Consider the following 23059-nt stretch of genomic DNA (forward strand, 5'->3'; position numbering starts at 1 on the left):
CTCTTTCTCTCATTCACAGGATCAAAACAAGCCCCTGTAGCTTATTTATACCACCGGCATGTGCCAGGCACCATTACCCTAATTGCCTGCCCAGCTGGGACTTGTCGTGTTGTCCAAACCCAGGCGGCATGGCTTGTTTGAGTGGGAAACAACCCCCAAATAACCCATGGCCTCTTTCTTCTCCCCCCCCCCCCCCCGGCTCTTTTGTTTGCTCAAACAGGGCTATCCATGTGAACTCCTTTCCCTCACAGTAGCTGGCATCCCATCTATGCACATCTGCCTGGACTTCATACCTGAGCTGATTGCCCAACCTGAACTGGAGAAACAGGTATGGTGTGTGTGGCAGTTGTCTTCTCCATCCCTTCTCCCTCCCTCAGTCACTTGAAGGTCAGATCCAGTAGGCAACTCTTGAAAAATATACAGAGCAACCTGCCTTTATGCCATTGGTCCACCTAGTTCTTAAAGCTATCACGGGCTACTAGTCACAATGGCTATATGTTCCCTCCAGTATCAGAGACAGTATCCGGCTCAATACCATTTGCTGGGGACCACGGGCGGGGGGGTGTTATTGCTGTCATGTCCTGCCTGTGGGCTTCCCGTTGGGGCAACTGGTTGGCCATGGCGGGAACAGAACGCTGGACTAGAGAGGCCTTCGGTCTGATCCTGTTCTTGCTGGCAGCAGCTGTACTGGGTTCAGTCAGGAGTTTTTCCCAGCCCTGCCTGCAGAAACCAGAGATCGAACCTGGGACCGTGTGCATGCAAAGTGTGTGCTCTGCTACTTTGTTACAGCCCCATTCCCTTCACACAGAGCATCCAAACACCGCAGTGATGTTTATTCGGCTTAGGTTTGATGATGGTGACTAAAGTTCGCTAGCAAAATGCCCAAGTGCATGAAGGGCTTGTCTGTTGTGAGTTGCCTGGGAGGCCTTTGTTTAAAGTTGCACGTGGCACCCCCTTGAAGATGTCTGTCTGCGAGGGACAGACTGTCCTGCATCAGGGATCAGGGAGAGATGCGTGCCCTCACTGTGCCGGTTATGAAATTAATAGTACCAGTAGTAAGAAGAGTAGTAGCAGCAGCAGTAGTAATTTGACATCAATTGCTTTGTGAGGTTCGCCTGAAACGTAATAAATGGATACCTCAGCTAAACAGAAAACAGTGTCCCTGAGTGCCGTGTTCCATATTTTCCCACAGGAGTGATTGGTGTCTATTCACCTCATGGGGGAAAGTGAAGCGCTGCCCTCGGCGATGCCGAAGGGCAGGAGCTAAATCATAGAATCATAGAATAGTAGGGTTGGAAGGGGCCTACAAGGCCATCGAGTCCAACCCCCTGCTCAGTGCAGGAAATGTGCTCCTCGTTGCTGGTGTTCTTTAAACTGGGAGGCTGCCATGCTGCAAAGCCAGGTGCTGCCCCAGCGCCATTTTTATTTGCTGTTGTCAAGAATGACGGCCTGTTTTCCACCATACGTTTGAGCCAGGCGGTCACATCGGATGTCACTACCTGGGATCGTGCGTTCTCTAGAGGCTCCTTGGCCCTTTGCTCAAAGCCAGGCGCAGCCCCTGCGAATTGGGAAGTGCCAGCCCCTGGCGTTGGGGGAGTTCCAGCCTCTTGGAGGCCAGGGCGGCCCACCCAGGGACTGAGCCAATGGCTGGCTGAAGGAAAATCTGACCTGGGTTGCCAGGGTTGGGCTTTAAAAGAGGGCTGAGGTAGAGGCCTGAGGTCTCCATCCTGGTGGTCCTGGACCTGCAGACAGCTGGTTGCTTTCCAGGGAGATCCATACTTGGGTAGGTAAGGATAGGCCAGATAGCTGTATTATTTTGCTTGGGTGTGCATTCATAAAGCTCTTTGTATATAGTTAAGTAATTTGGCTTTCTACTTCCATTGTTCCCTTTCCCTCCACCCCTTTATTTTTATTTTAATAAACCTTTACCCAACCTTTATTTGGTGTGATTTCTCCGCATAACCTCAGTGCTGATTTCAGTGCCTCTTGGCTTAGGAGGATGGCTACGGGGTATTTTGGGGGACTGGAAGGCCGGGTGTGGCCAGTCCTATTTTTGGAAGGAGAGCCGGGATCGGGTCCTGAGCAGTCCTCCCTGCCAGGGAGGTTGGGGCTGGTCCCGGCGCATTCTGTCACAGCATTCAGAAGAGGGGTTTTGTGTTTTGGAGCTTAGACCCATGTCCTGTTTGTGGGCTTGTACTTAGGTTTTCTGCCTTGTACTTAGGTTCTTGGGCAAGTTGCTCATCTTTTAGTCTCACCAGTTTGCCTTCTCAGAAATGGGTGTTTTGTGACCGGCCATGACCCCTGTGGTGGCCATTTTATGAATGGGCAAGCCTCCCCCATAGCAACCATTTTCTGAGAGCACCAACAAAATTCCAAATGTGCCCACCAACCCAAACAGGTTGGGGACACCTGGGGAATGTAAAATAAATTGTATAGTCAGGGCCAGAAATATTGGAACAAGGATAACTGTTTTGGCCTCTGTACACCACCACATTGAAGTTGAAAGGAAACACATCCAGATGGGAGCTAAGTCAGGACTTTCAGCTGTAATTCAAGGGGTTTGACAAAAGTGGGGCACTAACCATTCAGGAAGTACAGCCAGGGGCATACACACACCCCTATCGTTGGTGGCTCATAAGTAATGGAATGAATGGCTGACAAGCAGCTGCATGGCCAGGTGTGGCCTGTTTCCTGGGTGCCCCATGACCAATCAAGCAGATAAAAGGCCTGGAACTGGTTCTGAGTGTTACATTTGCATTTGGTAGCTGTTCACTGGAACTCCCAACATGAGGTCCAAAGAGGTGTCCATGCGAGTGAAGGAGGCCATCATTAGGCTGAGGAAACAAAATAAACCCATCAGAGAGAGAGCAAAAACTGTGGGAGTGGCCAGTACAACAGTTCGGAACATCCTGAAAAAGAAGAAATTAACTAGCAAGCTCAGCAACAGCAAAAGGCCTGGAAGACCACAGAAGACAACTAAAGTGGATGACCGCAGAATTCTGCTCATGGTGAAGAGGAACCCTTTCACAACATCTAGCCAGGTCAAGAATGCTCTTGAGGAGGTAGGCATGTCATTGTCAACATCTACAGTCAAGAGACAGCTTTATGAATGTAAATACAGAGGCTTCACAACAAGGTGCCAACCACTGGTAATGCTCAAGAACAGAAAGGCCAGATTAACCTTTGCCAGCAAACACCTAAAAAAGCCTACCCGGTTCTGGAATAAGATTCTTTGGACCCATGAAAACAAGATTAACTTGTACCAGAATGATGGGAAGAGAAAAGTATGGAGAAGGAAGGGAACAGCTCATGATCCAAAGCATACCACATCATCTGTCAAACATGGTGGAGGCAGTATGGCATGGGTATGTATGGCTGCCAATGGAGCCGGGTCATTGGTGTTTATTGATGACCTGACTGCTGAGAAAAGCAGCAGGATGAATTCTGAAGTGTATAGGGCTGTACTTTCTGCTCATATTCAGCCGAATGCTGCCAAACTGATAGGACGCCGCTTCATATTGCAGATGGATCATGACCCAAAACATACAGCAAAAGCTACCCAAGAGTTTCTCAAGGCAAAGAAGTGGGATGTTCTTCAATGGCCAAGTCAGTCACCTGATCTCAACCCAATAGAGCATGCTTTTCACTTACTGAAGACAAGACTGAAGGCAGAAAGAGCCACAGACAAGCAGCAGCTGAAGGCAGCTGCAGTAAAGGCCTGGCAAAGCATCTCGAAGGAGGAAACTCCGCATTTGGTCATGTCCATGGGTTCCAGACTTCAGGCAGTCATTGACTGCAAAGGATTTTCATCCAGGCACTAAAGGCGATGCTTACGTTTGAAATTATGTTGGTTTGTTCCATTACTTATGAGCCACCAGCGATGGGTGTGTGTGCATGCCACTGGCTGTCCTTCCTGAATGGCTAGTGCCCCACTTTTGTCTCACCCCTTGAATTACAGCTGGAAGTCCTGATTTCGCTCCCATCTGGGTGTGTTTCCTTTCAACTTCAATGTGGTGGTGTACAGAGGCCAACTGCCACAATAGTTATCCTTGTTCCAATATTTCTGGCCCTGACTGTATGTATCATTTTTGAATATAGGAGTAAAAAGCATGCCTCCAATTTTAATCCAGAATAAACACTGCCACAGAATAGCCTTAGCTACTTCCAAAAATATAATAATAAATGCTAGCACTGATTTTATATCTGGGCTTTCTTTTCTCCCACTTATTTATTTATTTTTATTTTTATTTATTTTATTTATTTCTATACCGCCCAATAGCCGAAGCTCTCTGGGCGGTTCACAAAAACTAAAACCACTTATTTTGTCCTTCACATTCCAGATTTTTGCTATCCAGCTGCTTTCTTATTTGTGTATTCAGTATGCTCTACCGAAATCCCTCAGCGTGGCACGTTTGGCTATCAATGTCATGGGGACACTGCTAACAGGTAAGAGTGGGATCCTGCAGTGAGCCAGCATTTGGGGTGTGGGAGCTGGGGAGGCCTTCTGTCTGAGTGACTTGTGGTTGTAGTCAAAAGGGAAATTCCCACGTCCCACTCCTTTGACGAAACCTCTGGCAGTAGCAGACGGAGGGTTGAGTCAGCAATGTCCTCTCCTTCAGCCTTGCTGGGAACAACTGCTTTTTGGCTTCTCCCTCACTAGCTGGCTCACCTGGCAAAATTTTTAGGTAAAAATTGGTACATTTCGCAGCAACAGTAATTAAAAAAAAACAGAAGAAAAAAAGGATTTCACACTTCTGCTTCAAATACATACATTAATATAAGCAGTCAATACATCTCAATAAGCATCCAGACTAAATTGGATCGCCTCCTCCCATATGTGCCTGCCCGGACCTTAAGATCATCATCAGCGGCCCTTCTCCGTGAGCCCCTGCCAAAGGAAGTGAGGCGGGTGGCTACTAGGAGGAGGGCTTTTTCTCTTGTGGCACCCCGGCTCTGGAATGAGCTCCCTAGTGAGGTTCGCCTGGCGCCTACACTGTACTCCTTTCGGTGCCAGGTGAAGACCTTTTCATTTTCCCAGGCATTTTAGCTTTCTAAATTTTTATCTTTGCTGTTTTAAATCTGTATTTTAAACTCCTGTACTGCTGCTAGGTTTTAATGTGGTTGTATTGTTATATTGTGGTTTTAATGTTCTATATATTTTAAATTGTTTTATTGTGTGTTGTTTGGTTTTAGTTTTTGTGAACCGCCCAGAGAGCTTCGGCTATTGGGCGGTATAGAAATGAAAATAAATAAATAAATAAATAAATAAATAAATTGACGCCTGTAGGATGCAGCAAGAGTGGTACGATCTTCAGACCACTGGATGATAGGTGGTGGGTGCTTGATTTTTCCAAGCTTGTAATATGAGTCTCTTTGCAACTGCAAGGTTCTCTCAAAGGCCACTTTTTCTGTCCATCTGTTAATCCCCACATCATGGGAATATAGTTTAAAAGCACATGGACATCTGCAATTATCATAGATTTGTGAATCAATGTTGTTCTTGTTGTTCATGTTTTCCCCCTCTTTTTTGTTGTTACCTCTCTTATTGTTCACCACTCTGGAATCTGTTTAGATATGGAGCGGTATATAAATGTTGTAAATACATAAATAAATACAATACAACTCCCAGCATACCCCAGCCAGCATGGCTGGCTGGGGCATGCTGGGAACTGTAAGGCTTTTCTGCCAAAACAAGCATAGGATTGTGCCCTTAGTGTGGTATAAGCTGGTGCCACAAAACTCTTGATTCCGCTTCAACACACTAAAGCAGCTACTCCTCTGGAATAATGTCCCCATTGATGGTGTTATATCAATAATTATAATGTGCAGCTATATATTTCATGGCTATAAAGTGCATTCCCTTCTGGGGTTTTTTTTTTTTATGTGCTCTTTTAAAACAATACACAGACAGATCTTACTGATGCATCATTGTGTTTGGAGGCCTGTAGGGAAATCTTCTCTTTTCTGGGGAACACAAAATACAGCTTTTAGTTAAAATGGCAGCTTTCAACATGCCCTTCCATCCATTAAAATGGCTTCTGTTGTCTCACCAGTTTTAACCGAAGCAAAGCGCTATGCCTTTTTCATGCCCACCCTGCCCTGCTTGGTCTCATTCTGCCAAGCCTTTCCTCCTCTCTACGAGGATATCATGTCCCTGCTCATCCAGATTGGGCAGGTTTGCGCCTCCGATGTCGCCACAGAGACAAGAGACTTCGACCCTATCATTACCCGTAAGTAATTGTCTGGGTGTGTATGATGTGCTGTGATTGTCCTCTGAGTTAGTTGTAATCCCATCCTCTGTCATGGGCATGCGGAGGCAGGTTGGGGGACAGTCTTTTGTGGGGCAGATTGGGAGACAGTCTTTTCAGGGCAGATTGGGGGACAGTCCTTTCGGGGGCAGATTGGGGGACAGTTGTCTGGCGCTCTCCATTAACTTCAGTGGGAGTGTGTTGAGTTTATGCCACCTATTGGCATCTTTGGAGATGATAGTGCTGCTAGGTCATTTTAGACCCTGGACTTCAAGATCGTATGGGGGTGGGAGCAGCTCTTTAGACAATAAAGTATATTATTTCATGTAACTTCAAAATGTGGTAAGCCAGCTCTGTTGCATATGGGGACCCTCCTGCTCATTCTGCCAAGTTGCCCCTGCATCCCTGCCCGAAGGTCCTACCCTGACAACACCACTGCTCGTATGAGTATAGGAAGCTTCCTATATTGTATGCCACATTGCTGTTTCACACACTTTTCTTCCCCTCGTGTTGGCAACATTCCAACAGCATGGGGGTTCTGCCTTCAGCTACCTTTGCCACAATAGGGATGTTGTTACACTGGTGTATCTTTGGGCTCTTCTGATTCAGGGAGATTTATGAGTCATCCTATCTATGCCCAATGGATGTAAGGGAAAGATAGGATCGTACTGTTAGAAACAGTGAAGTTGGGGTGGTGGTGGTGGGGGGAACTAGCTTCTCCCAGGGAGTTGTCCATAAATGTAAGAAAAATACGTTTCGCTGAGGTCAATGGTACTTTATTGTTAACGGATGTCTACCTTGCCTTCTATCATGTATACCTTCCCGAGGCGGTTTGCAACAAATCAGTATAATCCAACATTAAGCATTGAAACACTCTAAATACAACATTTTTACGGTGACATGTATGTCCCGAGCCTGTGGCAGCATTGGAAAAAAAACAATGAATGTGGCATTGGCCAAAGAATCTAGCCTCCTAAGAATCTCCACTTTTGTTTTCAAATGCAATTAAAGTTTCTAGCCCTTATGGTGGCAAAGATACACGGACAACATATGCCTAAAATCTCAGCAATCAGAGGAATGGTGGAATAAAATTTGCGTGGTCAGGGGCAGGGTTGCCCCTGCCCACAACTTCTCTTATTCAGAATAAGAGAAATTATGCAAATCTGCTTGATTTGAATAATATACACATAGGACAACAGAAATTTCATTTTGTTTAGTTTTCATTTCATTTCTGTACCACCTGATAGCCAAAGCTGTCTGGGCGGTTCACAAAAATTACAACCCCAAAATGCTAAATAATAATTCAGCTTTTTTGTAGTTGCAAAATGTGACTTGCTCAGTAGGATCACAGTTTTAAGCTCCTTTCTTAGGAACACGGCTTCATACCAAGTCGGATGATTCCTTCATTAAGCGCAGTATTGCCTACAGCAAGGATAGGCAGAAGGCAGATCTCCAGATGTTTTGAACTTCAACTCCCAGAAGCCCCAGCCGGCATGACCGATGGTCAGGAATGCTGGGAGTTGATGTCCAAAGCATCTGGGGATCTACCTTTTGCCTGTCCTTGCTCCAAAGCACAAAAGCATTCCTAGTTTCCATTTTTCCCCTTTACTGTTGCTTCCATCATTTTTGCCTAGGTCTCCAGCAGCTGAAGGAGAAGCCGTATGAGCGAACAAGACTTCCTAAAAAACCGGCGTATAAAACTGTTGCAGGAGATGCTAGTAGCATGGACCCCAATGTCCAGCTTTGCCACTGTATTGAAAATACATTCATCGAAATAATTAACATGAGTGTGGGTGGAGTTTAAGAATGCCAGAAATGGAAGAGCCATTGCCAAGTACTTTGATGTTTGCTGACTTCTGATTGACAAATGCCAAAGGGAAGATTTGCTTGGCCGTAGTTAAGTGAAGAATTAATTGGCTTGGAACAAACAGTATATTTTTCATTAGCGACAACTGCTTTCAGTGAAAGCATCTAAAGTTCTTGCAGGGGGTTGCCAAGGCCGTTTGTTGCCCACTTCACCCACCCCTGGCGTAGCTCCTTCCTGGAGGAACCCATATTTGGTTGGTTTTTGAAGCGAGTAACTTGCAAACAGTATGTTGGCTGTTGGCTTGGTAATTTTTTCTTAAAAGTGTATTGGATACTTTCCCACCCCTGCTGCGTCTTGGGTCAAAGCTGAAACGATGAACCACAGACTGAAATGTATGTGAAAACTTTAATTCAAATGGAATGCTCTGGAAATGGCCGCTGGCCCAAGAAACAAATTCAGTCCTTCAAGAAGAATTTGGGAAGAGGCTGGCAAAACCCCAAACAAACGACATGATAGTTTTGATTGTCTGAGCTAAAAACCTGTACATTGTGGCAGGCCCCACTGGGCCAATTTGAGGGAAATTGCTTTCGTATTTCCTCCCATTTTGCTTGCTTGTAGCCAGGTGATGTTGGAAAGCACCACAGGGGAAGTTGCTGTAGGAAAATTGAGGTCAATGCAAGTGGCATATTTGTGGCTTTTTGCCTCGCCTGAAACTGGCTCTGAGGTGGTTGGCTGGAGCTGAGCAGTTCCTTTTTGCCATTAGAAGGGGCATAGGTAAGTAAGTTGGCCAACAGGTTACTTTCCATAGCCTGTATTCAGCATACAGGCCTCTCTAGCTGCCTGCTCCTCCTATGCGACTAACTTTTTCCTGTCAAATTTTTGCTGCAGTTTGAGTACCAAACTTGGTAAGTGGAGAACTTATTTTTTTCTGGAAAGTTGCTTAGATTTCTTTAAATCGCCTGGTAAGTTTGGGAAGAATGATTGTTTAAGATGTTAGATGCCGGGGTGGGTGGGTGGGTGGGTGTCCAGTTCCAAAGCACAGTTTCCTATCAAACACCATTTTTATAACTGTAATGCTGTTGTGTCCCAAAATCATTTTTTAAAAGTAGGACTGACAACAACTAATGGAGAGCTACATTCACAGGTTAGTTTTTAACACCCCCACTCCACCTAGCACAGGTTACTCAGGAGAGATGCATAAAAAGTAACTTGGGCATTTATGTGAGGATGTCTGATTTTTGTTCTGACATGTATGTTGGAAGCTAATACTCCTGCCAGATAAAATATAACACGTATACTAGACCTGAAGTACCAAAACAAACTATCACTGTGGGTTTTTTGTTTCCAGCTAAGGATTAAAAATAATGTTTATCAAGTCACATTGACTGAAAGCCAATCATTTCATAAGCACCACCCCTTCCCCCTCCTCCCCCCCCCACACTCACATATAAGATTTTTAGTCATAGTATGTGATTTAGGGGAAGGAGTTACACCCCAGTTGGCTGCTTCATGGTCCGGTTATGAAGTCCTTCATATATATATGGATTATTATTTCTGGCTTAGTAGTTACAATTTTTGCAGGAGAATGCATCTCCCCGACCATTTACAAGCACTCTTTTTTTTCTTCTGTTGCTCAAAGCACAGTCTTCAAACACGTCTGCAGATTTTCAAAATTGATATGTGCATGTTTTAATGATTGCAGAATTGCACTTAAGCATTCCTTCAGCAGAGCCTCCCCACTACATTAATATTAAAGGGTTTAGATTTCATAGTGTTGTTTTTCAGGCTCTTTATAGCTGTTATTTTAATTCTACACTCAAACCTCCACTGATAATATTTTTCAAACATATTGTTTTGGCCTTCAGATGTTTTAGCATATTCTGCCCTGAGATTGCCAATACAGTGGTACATGCCAGCATTACCTTCTTACCATATGTACTGTCAAAACCTACTATATAATGTGTTTTTATATTTTAGCAGACTGTAGTGGGTTGGTTTCTTACAGATCCTGATATAAAATGTGTATATATGTTTGCATGTCTTCTGGTTTTCTTAGGCTGTAATTTTATATACCATTTGTAGCATTTTATTTCAATGAGACCCAGTGGAAGTAATGTGTTTCTTATAAACATTTGTACCATTTCAACAATTCTCTTCTTTTTGTATTGTACATACTAATAGTGAACTCATTATCCAAGCGTGAATCTGTATGTAGCCAAAATGGCACCATCACCATACAAGCTGGAGGCATCAGCAGGCTTTGGGGAACCCCAAGGTTTGCAGAAGTGCAAAGATCTCTAGGAAACACCCCCCTCTCTGACACCCCCACCCCCCCGATCAATGAGGACTTGAGTACTCAGTGCACACAGAATGTCAACTGACTGTTGGGAAGAAGAAATAGGAAACTGGGGTGGGAGGAAACCGGAATGGAATATCCTGAAAGAGGGCAGGGCCAGCTGGCTGGAACCTTGGACAGGAGCACTCCACACTACAACATTTCACTGCATGTCCCATTTGATTTCTCTGATAATTTTGTGTATGCATACCAGATGACAACAAAATTCTATAGTATCTGCTGTGTGATGTCATGGAATGGTCATGAATATCCTGACTTCTGAAAGAGAAGGGCCAGTCATAGTTTGAGAGTGGATGTTGACTTAGGAGGAGGGAAACCTCACATAGAGTTGTGTGCAGAGAAGGGATTCAGCTGAATATGTGGCAGAACTTCACATATTGATTCAAAATCATGTTCTGTGCATTTCCTAGATGTAAACACAGGAAGAAAATAATGTTTCCTTCTAGCCTGCAACAGAAGACCACAGGTGTGCTCAGCTGTATGATCTTGAATGGTTGTGTAATAAAACTCCAGAACATTACAGCCAGCTACAAATACAAACTGTGGCCTTTCTCAAGAACGGTATCCCCTGAGGTAAGTTGTACAAAGGAAGGGACTGTAGTTCAGTGGGTAGAGTAGTCTTTCCATGCAGAAGCTCCCAGATTCAATCTCCTACAGTTGTGGTTATCTGATAAGAGCCTAGGAATGACCTTTCTATGCCTGAGACTCTGCCTACTCTCTTGCAGCATCTCTCCAATGCTGGAGCTTCTTGTGTTCCTAACTCCTGCGTGTTTTAAGAACGTAAGAGCTGTGCTGGATCAGACCGCAGTCCATCTAGTCCAGCATTCTGTCCACACAGTGGCCAACCTGCTGCCCTCGGGAAACCCACAAGCAGGACATGAGTGCCAACATAACCCTCCTGCCTATGTTCCCCAGCAACTGGTGTACATAGGCTTACTTGCCTCTGATACTGGAGGCAGCACCTAGCCATCAGGACTAGTAGCCATTGGTAGCCTTCTCCTGTGTGAATTTGTTTAATCTTTTAAAGCCATCCAAATTGGTTGGAATCACTACATCTTGTGGTAACAAAATCCATAGTTTAATTATGTCCTGTATGGAGAAATATTTCCTTTCAGCTGTCCTGAATCCCCTATCGTTAAGTGATTTCTGCCATTAGTTTTCAAGTAGAAGACCAGATCAGCCCAGTTCTGGTGCTATTTGTCAAAGTAAGCAAGCAATGATTTATTTTAAAACTTAGTACTAAACTCCGAAACAAAACCTGTTGTAGCAGTGGACACGAAACTGATCAGAACAAGATAAATTTCGATAGAACACAGCTGTATTAGAATAATAAAATATAAATCACTGAAGCTACACAGTGGTTTAGGAAGCAAAAGCCTATAACCACCACAAGATGCCACTCTAAACTAACAGGTGTTGTGACCTGGATTCCAGAAATAAACACACCCACGCGTCAGCCGTCCACTCCTAGACAGAAGTGGATAGACCGTTCTTGCATTTCAATATGCCTGAAAATGACAATTTTAAGTCTGCAGGTTTGCTCTTTCAAGAATGCAAATAAGCATTGCTTCTCTCTTTAGTGACAGACTTAACTGAATAAATGAACAGTTAAGCCAGACTTAACTGTGTTTCATTTCATCAGCAGAGACACCTTCCAGGTAATAATTTTTTTTTTAGTAAGTACAGTGGTGCTTTTCTCATCACAGCCCTGAGCCAGCTAAAGTTTCCTGCATGCAAGTTCTTTCATTTCATTGGAACTTTAGTGGCTGCTACTTTCCCCCATAAATTTCAAGGGAAATTGAAATTAAGGGAATTACGTTAACCATCCACTCTCAAATTATGACCACATCACACATTCTGTAACAGGGCCCTATGCCTCCACTTATCAGTGTGGAAATAACCTAATCTGATTTCTTTTGAGAGAGAGAGAGAATATATACTGGGGTCTGATGGTAAGGAAACAGTTTCCAGAGAGGTAGCCGTGTTACGTTTTTGCAGGAAGAACATCAAAGAGTCTTGTGCCTCAAACAAAATCAAATTTATTCTGGCATAAGCTTTTGTGTACTAGAGTCCATTTCATCAGATGCTGTGTTAATTATGTTAAAGCTTAACTAGATGCAAGCTAAGCTTCCATTCATTGCAAATATGCCCATTCTCAGTTGCTGTAACTGATCATAACACAACTTATCAATGCTAGGACGTTTAACACCTGTTGTGGGATAGCTGGGAAAAAATATTTCTTATTTAATTTAATGGGAGCCATGGAAAAGTGGGGAAATATTCCGCTTTCTCTTTTCATTGAAAACTGGGGAAATCTCCCGCTTTCGCTTTGTCATCCATTTAAAGTGAGGCGAGCCAGATGTCTAGGACATCTTCACCTTAGTACAGCCTTCCCCAACCTGGCGCCCTCCAGATGTGTTGGAGTACAACTCCTAGCATCCCTGGGATGCTGGGAGCTGTAGTCTAACACATCTGGAGGGCGCCAGGTTAGGGGAAGGCCGCCTTAGGAAGTTGAGCGTGGGGGAGGGGGGAGAGAAGAGGAGGAGGCAGAGGCGCCAAAAAAATTAGGTAGGCCGCACTCAGTGACCGGTTTCCTAGGCAACTACAAGAACCCGGAAACAACGCTAAACGGGAGTTGGACGAGAAACCCGGAGGGGGGAGGGTTGAGTCGCTCGTGGCTCCTGATTGGCCACCAGGAGCTTCCGTTTCGCTACTCATTGGCTGAGCCTCCGGATGGAGACCGGCGGGGAGAAACAGGCGGGAAAAAAAAAAGGATCGAAGCTGAACAGAGCGAGCGCTGTGAGTCTTGAGGTAATTCTCGGGGGGGGGGGGGGCCGTCGGGCGTCTTGACTCGCGCGCGGTAGACGAGTCCAATTCACAATTCTGGGGGGGGGGGAGCTTTCAGCGCTCCCATTTCTCTTCGCGTGGGGGGAGTAAAAACATTCCCTTTTTGCCCGTTATTTTTTTGAATAGTGAGGGAACAAACTTGCTGATCTCTCTGTCCATCTCATGTTATATATATATATATATATATATATATATTTAATATGCCGCTCCTGCCCGGCCATGACTTCTCCCCCGCCCCATTTCTTAAAAATAAAAAAATAAAATCAGTTTTGCGGCGAATATCAAAACTCCACAGAAAAGTTGCCCTGGACAACATCCATACTTAAATTTCCTCCTCGCGTGCCTCTTCCTTTCCGCAAACCGCATGTAAAATAAGTAGTATTTAAAATATATCGGCTTCATATTCCACAGCCCCGTGTTTTAAAGAAGAGCGTGTGTTTGACTCCCGATATGAAATTAATTCCTGCACTTCTGAGAGGAGTAGCAGAGAAAAGTCGCATAAACCTCGCCTTGATTTTACTGGGAGGTTTTGCAGTGTCGCATTTATTAATATTATTAATACATAATATAAAACAGGCCTGCCTTTTCTCCGTACGCAGGCTGCCTCAGAGCTTCGGCTGTTGGGTGGTATAAACATGTTAAGAAGTCTGAGCTTTGGGATGAGGGTGACGAGCGAGACTTCCCTCAGTAGGCCTCGCTTTCCCAAAAGGTTTCATTTTTATTTCTTTGAGGTGGTGGGTTGGGAGAGAACGGTAGTGAACGTCTCACGATGTGCCATTCAAAAGTCACACCTGGGCAACATTATGTTGAGGTCTTCTGGAATATTCATTTGTTTGCGATGGGTGAAACTTCCCCATTGTTTATTAATATTATTAATACATAATATAAAACAGGCCTGCCTTTTCTCCGTACACAGACTGTCTCAGAGCTTCGGCTGTTGGGTGGTATAAACATGTTAAGAAGTCTGAGTTTTGGGATGAGGGTGACCAGCGAGACTTCCCTCAGTAGGTCTCGCTTTCCCAAAAGGTTTCATTTTTATTTCTTTGAGGTGGTGGGTTGGGAGAGAACGGTAGTGAACGTCTCACGATGTGCCATTCAAAAGTCACACCTGGGCAACATTATGTTGAGGTCTTCTGGAATATTCATTTGTTTGCGATGGGTGAAACTTCCCCATTGTTTATTTACTTACACGCGCACATAATAAAAAGCCTGCTGTTTACAAATTCAAGGGCTAAGCGTAGTACGCATACAGGCTGTTTTAGTTGTTCAGATATTTTGATAAATTAGCTTGGGTTTTCGTGGGTTACAGCCCACGAAAGATACTAATCTGTTTAAATATCTGAACGACTACAACAGCCTATATGTGGCATTAAAATTGTGTATGTTGTGAATGTGCTGTTGTTGTTGCTGTTCAGTCGCGTCCGACTCTTCATGACCCCATGGACCACGGCACGCCAGGCCTTCCTGTCCTGCGCTCTTAGGAAGGGTTAAAGTCACTGATAACGAGAGCTTTGGAATGCTTTCAAAGAACCTACATTTTGCATAGGTCAAAGTATTTTCTGCTATGAGTTCTGCAAGAGAGCTGTGTTGTTGTTGTTGTTCAGTCGTTCAGTCGTGTCCGACTCTTCGTGACCCCATGGACCATAGCACGCCAGGCCTTCCTGTCCTGCGCTCTCTCCCGGAGCGTGCTCAAGTCCATATTCATTGCATCGGTGATGCTATCCAGCCATCTCATCCTCTGCCGTCCCCTTCTCCTTTTGCCTTCAGTCTTTCCCAGTTCTATAATAAGCGTGTGTATGTATGTGTTTGTTTATTTTTTGGAATTTATATTCCGCCCTTCTATGCTAAATGCATATTCAGAATGGCTTACCTAACAACAACAATAACAATAATTAACAACACTAACACAAACAAGCTGAACTCCAAATTCTAAAAACAGCAGTGAGAAACTCACAGCAGGAATGGAACAGTGCAATAGGACACACCAGGGACGTCAGGTAAAAACAGAGCAAGTTTATAAGCGCTTTGTATAGTCCATTTCTCTCTAAGCAGCTTTGGGTGCTTTGCCTAGAAAAAGGGGGCTGAAATAAGAAATAAACTAAACTGTGATACTTACAGCAGCCCTGTAAGGCAGACCAATATTATTAGCGCCATATTGCAGATGGCAAGGTTGAGTGAATGGTAGGTTTGCCGTTCATGTCAGATTTCTACCAGAAACTTAACAGTTCGTACTCATCGTTGCTACTTTGCACCTCGTAGGCCGCAATCCTGTCAGCACTTGCTTGAGAGTAGAACTGCAGCTTTAATGATTTGCTGTTGTGGATGGTGGCCTGTAGGTTGGATTGATTTAAATCACCTAGAGAAAACCCTGATTTAAATCAAGTTTGCTACTTATAGTTCTTCACATATCTCTTAAACAATGGTGAAAACCTGAATACTAAAACACGTTTAATTTAAGGAGGGTGATGGAGGCACTCATTCATTTTTGTGAGGCACCTAAACATTTCTAAGTGCTGTACACAAACAATTTTATTACAGTCATGGAGCAGCAAGGTGCTATACACACATTTTTATTTATTTTTAAAAAATCTTGGCCACCTTTCAGGGCAGAAGCCCTCCCAAGGCGGCTCACAGCAATAAAATACATAAAAACAGTTAAAACATTAAAAGCGATAAGAACATAAATGCGATAAAAGAGCAATAAAAGCAACAATAAAAGCCGACAATAAAACCAACAACAATAACAACAGCAATAACAGAAACAACAGTCATATCAAGAGAAGGCCACGGCAAAATAATATGTTTTCCAAGTCTTCTTAAAAGTCTGCAATGGTGGAGCATGGCAGACCTCCAATGGCAACTTGTTCCAAAGGTGTGGGGCCACTGCAGACAAGGCCTGCTCACGTGTGGTCACCCACCTAACTCCTCCCATGGGTGGGCAAATGAGAAAGGCCTCTTTTTCTGACCTTAAAGTTCGGGCAGGCTGAAATGGGTGAAGGCGGTCCTTCAAGTAACTCGGTCCCAAACCATTTAAGGTTTTAAAGGTTAAAACCAGCATTTTAAATTACGTTTGCAAACACGCTGGTAACCAGCACAGCTGGTGTAGTATAGGCATTACTGAAAGATAAGAACGTCCCTGTATGCAGGCTTACAATTTAATAGACTTCATACAAAAGGAAAAAGGTGCTGGGAGGGAAGAGGAAAGCATGCACTAGAACGGTAGCACCTTCCCTGGCCAATGGATGGGCCAAGTTGGTCTCAGTTCTACCAGGTGCTCTTTCTGGTACCTTTTCTCTGCAGCTACCTTTTCTCTGGCTGATGGATGGGGTAAAGGTTTATCTCCTTGCCATGATGTTCTTCCTAGGAGGCAGGGGAGGCAGCCTTCCAGCAGCCCTTGGCTGATGGATGAGGCCAGAATGTGCTGCCCTTCAGCTCTTCTCTTGTTTTCTCTCATTCTGAGTGCTCTTTGTCATGTTCCTGTAGTAGTTGTACTGTATCATGCATGGTTTAAAATGGCTTTCCTTCCCTTCCCCTACCCTCGCAGGTGTAAAACTTGAAAAGTAAATGCGGTTATGGCTTCAGCAGCATCAGAATACACCATTGGGGGTGTGAAAATTATCTTCCCTTGCAAGGCCTACCCTTCGCAGCTTGCTATGATGAATGCCGTAAGTTGTGCCTAGAAACCAGATTGATTTAACAGTGTTCATTCACAGTACTGATACAGTGAGCTTCTGAAGTTAAGGCCAAACAAAACTGATTCCTCCATCTTTCCTACTAGTTTTCTTTTCCTTTTGTTTTGTGGGGGTTTGTGTTTTTGATTGTTGTTTTTCAAATATAAAAGCAAAACAATTAGTTAAATAACAGAATGGAATTTACAGTAATTTCTTATCTCTGTTACAAGCATTAGCCTGTTTTGGACATACTAAACCATTGTTTAGCACTATGGGAATGAGTCTGCTTGAGTCTGGGGCTTGAGCACTCTCCTCCTTTGGTGCAGCTGCAAGGAGAAGATTGGAAGCATTTGCTCCCTGGTTTAAACTAACTGTAGTTTTGACATTATGTCAGAACTGAGAACTGCAATTCTAAATTGTTGAAAAGTCTGGTGTGCCTTACAATGGAGCTCCCTTACAGAGAACAAATGTGGCAACACAGCATTTAGTATTGGAGCCAATAAACACAGGCTAGACTCTGTTTAGAAGAATTTCAAATCAACTTTATTACTGCTTTTATATGCATTGTCAGAGAGGGCTATCTAACACTGTTTAACTACAAGCACCGCCTAAAGCTGGGTGCGTGAGTGTAAGTAAGCAAAGGCATGAGATATGGTTCTTTGTTTCCTCTCTGGAGAGAATTGCACGTCGCTTGTTGCAGAAGCAAGAGGAGAAGAAGAGGAAGGGGAGGGAGCAGGAAATGGGAACTGATCACGGTACAGGACATTCTTTATTGCCCCCTAGTGTCTGGAGGTATGCAGAGTTGTTCCTATTAACCAACATAAATCACCACAGGGATGGGGAATCTTCAGTCCATGGGCAAAATTTGGCCTGCCATGCTTCCCCATCTGGCCTGCAGATTCCACCTTGAATCCCCTCCCTTCCTGGCTTACTGGGGAGCTGCTCCTTCATGGCACTGGGGGCTCCTTCAGACAGTAGTTCCCTAGGGCTTTGCTTGCTCCTGTCCTTTCCCGATGGGAAGGTGAGCGGCGAGTGAAGCTGGCTTAGTGTGTGTGTGTCAGGTAGGGTGGATGCCACCTATGCCCGCCACCTACTTTGAGCTGTGACCCCATCCACTGCTGGCATTCTTTTCTGTTGCCAATTTGACCTTCAGGCTGAAAAAAGGCTCTCTCCCACCCTGTTATAGCGGAAAGCCAGGCACTCAGTATGGTTTACATACCCCTGTGCTTATATTTATTTGTTTGTTAATTTTTTAGATTCATTTGTTCATTTATTAGATTTGTTTGTTAATTCACAGATTGTGAGGGGGCTGAACTCCAAGCAACACTGCCTGTTGGAGAGTCCTACTGGAAGTGGGAAAAGCTTAGCATTGCTCTGTTCGGCGTTGTCGTGGCAGCAGGCGCTCTACGGTGGGCCATTTTGTAGCATTCCATTTCTTGTAACTGAATCTTCTCAGAAACGGGCTTGAAGCACCTGAGGGACCTAGGGTTCTGAGGCTGGGAGTCAGCTAAGCAAGCTACTGTAGACTTCCTGTGGTTATGCCTGTCAGGAGTGTTTCTGAGTGCAGGGAGTGGGAGAGTAGTTCTGAAGAAGAACTGCCAGACACGGTGGAGGTATGTTCCCAGGCTAGTCCAGACATGGCTAGGCAAGCTCCTCAGGTTTCAATGGTCCAGCTGGAGGAGGAGGGTCCCTCTTCACCCCCCGCCCCCTGTTAGAGACAGCAAACAGGGGGAGGTGGGTTTGGTAAGTCTGAATTAATAGATGCCAGACGCAGAGCCAAGGGGGAGAAGGCTGGGGCGGAACTTAGACAGTCTACCCGATTGCCCCTGCATGAACAGTGGCGCTTAGAAGCCTCACGAGAGAGAGAGAGAATGAGAGAGAGAGAGAGACCTCCCCCCACCCCTTAACTTAGGCTAGTGAGACCGCCTTTCAAACGGTGGTGGGCAACTTTCGTAGCTACCTCTGGAACCTCCTGAAGGCATTCCTTCGTAGACTTGAGAGTCACTGAGAATTTGCATCTGTATGACCCTTTGTGGTAATGGATTAAAAGCTGTAGATTGAAGCCTCTTGTCTGTGTTTGATTCGGTGTTTGAAGTTCAGTGGGGGCAAAAGGAATCCTGACAATGCCTTAAAAAAAAAAGAAATTACAAAAATCCTGCAATAAAACAGGGCAGTAACATAATCCTTTGTAGGTTAGGGAAAGCCTGTGTGAACAAATAGGTCTTCAAGTGGTGTTTAAAACTTGCCACTGTTTTTTGCCTCTTGGACAACACATGGGAGAGTGTTTCAAAGGGCAGGTGCCACGACTGAGAAGAAAGGTGCCACCGTTTTTGTGTCATTACCTGGCGATAGTCCACTGGTCCTGTAACAACAAGTAAGGTCTCCTCGGATCTAAAGGGTCAAGTGGGTATATATAGGATAGCTATCTGTCTGTCTACCTGTCTGTCTATCTGCTGTCTCTCTTTCCCATTTTAACGCTATTTTAAGGGTTTTATCATTTGAGATTATTTTCTACCTGGTTAACTGTTTTGCTGAAGGACATAAGCCATCTTGAGTGTCCCTTCAGAGATGGAAAGTGCAGAGTATAAATTATCAAAACAAGGAATGATCAATAAGACAGTGTGAATCATTGCACCTTGCCTGCAAGGCTGTGACCGTTTTATGATGGTGGCAGCATCTGATCAGAGGAGTATTTGAAAGGAAGATGCAAAGGAGAATGGGGCTGCTGTAGCATTTAATAGTTGAGCAGAAGAGCTAATTTCAGATGGGGGCAGTTTTTGTTATCCCTGCATGATAAGCTGTGTATGCTGAAATTTCCTCTTTAACACAACTATTAAAAGTACAGGAACCCTCCTTTAGAGGGGAAAGGCCATAGCTCAGTGGCAGAGTACAAGCAGAAGGTCTCAGCTTCAATTCCCAGCATGTCCAGGTAGATGGAGGCTTGCTGCCAGTCAGTGTAGATAACACTGAGGCAGACAGATGGCTTGTCTGACTTGATAGTAAAGCAGCCTCCACTATTCCTTTTGCCTCTGGTCACCCTGTTTGGAGAAATGTCATTGGCAGCCTGAAATTATGTGGTCAAGTCAACCAGAAAATATCTGTTTTTCTCGGTCTCTAAATTATTCACATAGTTGTTGACTGTCATTTATTCATTATTGAGTTGTGCTGTGGTGCTTAGCTTACAATTTCAGAAGGATAATGGGGCCCTGGGCACAAAGGAATTGTGACCAAATGATAGCGAACTCTTTGTTGAGGATGAGAAGGTCACATATGGTCTGAGCTCATAGTAGTGTAGGACTGTGGTCTGATCCATGCATGTATATCATTGATTTCTAGTCACTTGATAACTAGGGCTGTCACCTAATTAAAGACATTTTAGTTGGTTCATTAGTTTGAGTTGGTCACTGGGCAGGGCAATACCATACTCCAGTTACACTTGGAGGGGTTAGATACACTGCTTCTATGTTGGTGGAACAGCTGCCTATACTTTGGGGAAGGGACTGTGGCTCAGTGATAGAGCCCCTGCTTTGCATGTAGCAGGGCCCAGGTTCAATCTCTGGCATCTCCAGGTAGGGCTGGAAATATTCCTACCTGCAACCCTGGAGAGCTGCTGCCAGTCAGTCTTGATAATACTGAGATAGATAGATCCATGGTCTGGCTTAGTATCTGGCAGCTTCCTATGTTCCCAAGTGCATGCCTCTTTTAGGAAGAGGGGCTGTGGCTTAGTGGTAGAGCCCCTGCTTTGCATGCAGAAGGTCCTAGGTTCAATCCCCGGCATCTCCAGGTAGGGCTGGAAGAATTCCTGCCTGAAACCCTGGAGAGATGTTGCTGCCAGTCAGTGTTGACAATACTGGGCTAGATGGACCAATGGCCTGACTCAGTGTAAGGCAGCGTCCTAGGTTCCTATACCTGCTCAGCCCAGGAGGGGAGGAGAAAACGCACAGCTCAGAGAATCCCTATGCGATGATCCTCCCCAAGTCGGTAGCATTTTAATAAACATATTTCTCTTGTTTGCGGTTCAGAAAAGCCACTTGCCGACTTGTCGGGCTCAAAGGAATGCAAGAAGCCGGAGACCTCAATGCCGTGCCGCTGTAGGTGCCATGCTAAACCCGCAACCCCGGGCCAGGACAGTGCAGAGGGGGACCAAGGCACTTCTTATTCCTTCACCAACAGTGGAACAGCAACGCCCACAAACAGTGGAACCATGTCAAGGAACAAAGGTCATTTTTACATCACTTCCTGGGGATGTCTTTCTGAGGTGGCTTTTAAGGGTTCATCCAGCATTTATGTTCTTTAAGGGCAGACTGGTAAAGATCCGTGGAAAGAGTAGACTCCGGGCAACTAGACTGGGAAGTGTTAAAAGAGTTGATTGATTTACTTTTATTTATTCATTCATTCATTCACCACTTACCATAACTAAAAAATATCTCTTAAGTGGTTTAGAATTTAAAAAAACATCATCATGGATACAAAAGCTCATTGGTTAAAATGTTTAGAATATGTAAAACCAAAATTAAAAATACAAGAATTAATTAATTGGGCAGCACAATCATTCAGCGGAGGCTGAAGGGAGAGGAGGGAAAGATCAGAGGTTTTGCATTAAGGAGTTTGAATGCTACAGGGAGGGATATAGGAAATGACATGTTTTAAAGTGGTATGAACAGTCATAGTCTAAGTGTGACATGAATACGGTCCTTTAATTTTGTTGTTAATAACTATTTATTAGATTTTGTTTTCATTTTTCAATAGAATACCAGCAGTATGCACTCCTCTCCGCCACTTTTAGGCCCCATGGCTGGCTGGGAAATGCTGGGAGCTGTAGGACTTGTTTCCTAAAACGTTTTTCCTACAACTCCCATGCACTCCAAACGTGCATAGGATTGTGTCCTTAACTGTCATTGTTTTTATAATGATGGAAGGCAAGTATTATTTAAGTCATTACATGTGAACTTACTCCCATTGCATTTGTGTCACTAATAGCCCTGCATTTTTACTGCAGTGTAGCAGAGACTTACTCATTTTTTTAAATATAGTAATGGTGTTACATGGATTCGGAACACTTGCTAATGATTTTTTTTCATCCTTCCTTAGAACCTGATCTACTGTCCAAGTGTCTTGCAAAATAAATTAAGCAGCATGCAATAAAAATTAGCGTCACAGATGAGCAGTCATCTCAGTCAACTAAATTGCTGGTTAACCCAAACAAATCGGAATCAGACCATCTTAAGCAGCAAATGGCCCAGTCTATAGCAGCTTTAAAACAAAATAAAACAAAACAGAGAGCCTTGTGGAGTGAATTTCACAGTAAAGGGACTGTAAAAGCCTTATTTCTTGTAGCCTCCCATGTCACTTCAGAACTTCCAATCAGGGGATTCATTATAGGTTCAGGAACTTGGATATGTGCACAGGGCTGTCTTTTTTTTCATTACAGAGAATAGATCTCCATACACTTCCATTTGAGCCCACAGATCTGTCTGACTTGAAATGAGTTGTACTCATGACCCATGTAGGGGTCTTCTGGATCAGGGCAAGTGAATGTCACGATTGGTCTTTCTTTTTCTTTTTGATTGATTTCCATCCTGAAAGTTCCCCAAAGCAACTCACAGTAAAAATGAAGTACAGTTTCTTTGGAGCTGCTTCTTCCCCCTCCGAGGTAGCATATCCTCTCCTCCAAACTCCATTTCCCCTTAGGTTGTTGTGGCTGTTCCCTTAACTTCCAGTATATTACTGTGGTGAATAAGGTATTTATAGGGTAAAAGAACAATCCCTCCCATAATATCTATTTTATATGTTGCTATTGCAGAGGACATCTCAAAAAAAACACTTTCTTCCAAACTATCTGCAAAGAAGCAGGCATCTTTACATGAAGGTGAAGACAGTGATTTTAAAGTAGATAGGAAAAGGATTCGTTCACTAGAAACGGATGAGCAGGTGAGCAAAGTTTACTGCCAGTAAAATGAATCTATGAATCATCCAAGGAGGCCATTTCATTGTCCATCAGATTAGCTGGGTTGAGTCACAACCTAAATTATACTGTGGATCGCTCTTTAAATTCTTGCTGCTTCTCCCAGCAAGTGACCTTTTTACCCCAAGTGTACAGAGAACGGGAAATAGCACAGTTTTCTTATTA

At 44.2% G+C, this 23059-nt stretch overlaps 2 protein-coding genes across 11 annotated transcripts in view; both read left to right on the top strand.

Annotated features, from left to right (window-relative positions):
- The window catches only part of INTS2 (integrator complex subunit 2), a 39026-nt gene extending 28822 nt beyond the window's left edge, over positions 1-10204 (top strand). For all 9 annotated transcript variants that reach the window (XM_084823331.1, XM_084823327.1, XM_084823330.1 and 6 more), the window contains 4 exons: positions 221-328; positions 4341-4446; positions 6054-6230; positions 7883-10204. In XM_084823331.1, coding sequence (XP_084679457.1) covers positions 221-328; positions 4341-4446; positions 6054-6230; positions 7883-8052 — 561 coding nt within the window. In that variant the 3' untranslated portion in view covers positions 8053-10204. The remainder of the gene's footprint in view (positions 1-220; positions 329-4340; positions 4447-6053; positions 6231-7882) is intronic.
- A 2939-nt stretch (positions 10205-13143) lies between these two features.
- Positions 13144-23059, top strand: part of BRIP1 (BRCA1 interacting DNA helicase 1) — a 230185-nt gene continuing 220269 nt past the window's right edge. For both annotated transcript variants that reach the window (XM_084823016.1, XM_084823017.1), the window contains exons 1-5: positions 13144-13222; positions 16803-16923; positions 18227-18338; positions 20952-21149; positions 22733-22860. In XM_084823016.1, the coding sequence (XP_084679142.1) occupies positions 16831-16923; positions 18227-18338; positions 20952-21149; positions 22733-22860 (531 nt within the window). In that variant the 5' untranslated portion in view covers positions 13144-13222; positions 16803-16830. The remainder of the gene's footprint in view (positions 13223-16802; positions 16924-18226; positions 18339-20951; positions 21150-22732; positions 22861-23059) is intronic.

This window comes from Heloderma suspectum, chromosome 16, assembly GCF_057233095.1.
Source record: "Heloderma suspectum isolate Gila_16-S chromosome 16, 16-S_ref, whole genome shotgun sequence".
NCBI classification, from domain to species: domain Eukaryota; kingdom Metazoa; phylum Chordata; class Lepidosauria; order Squamata; family Helodermatidae; genus Heloderma; species Heloderma suspectum.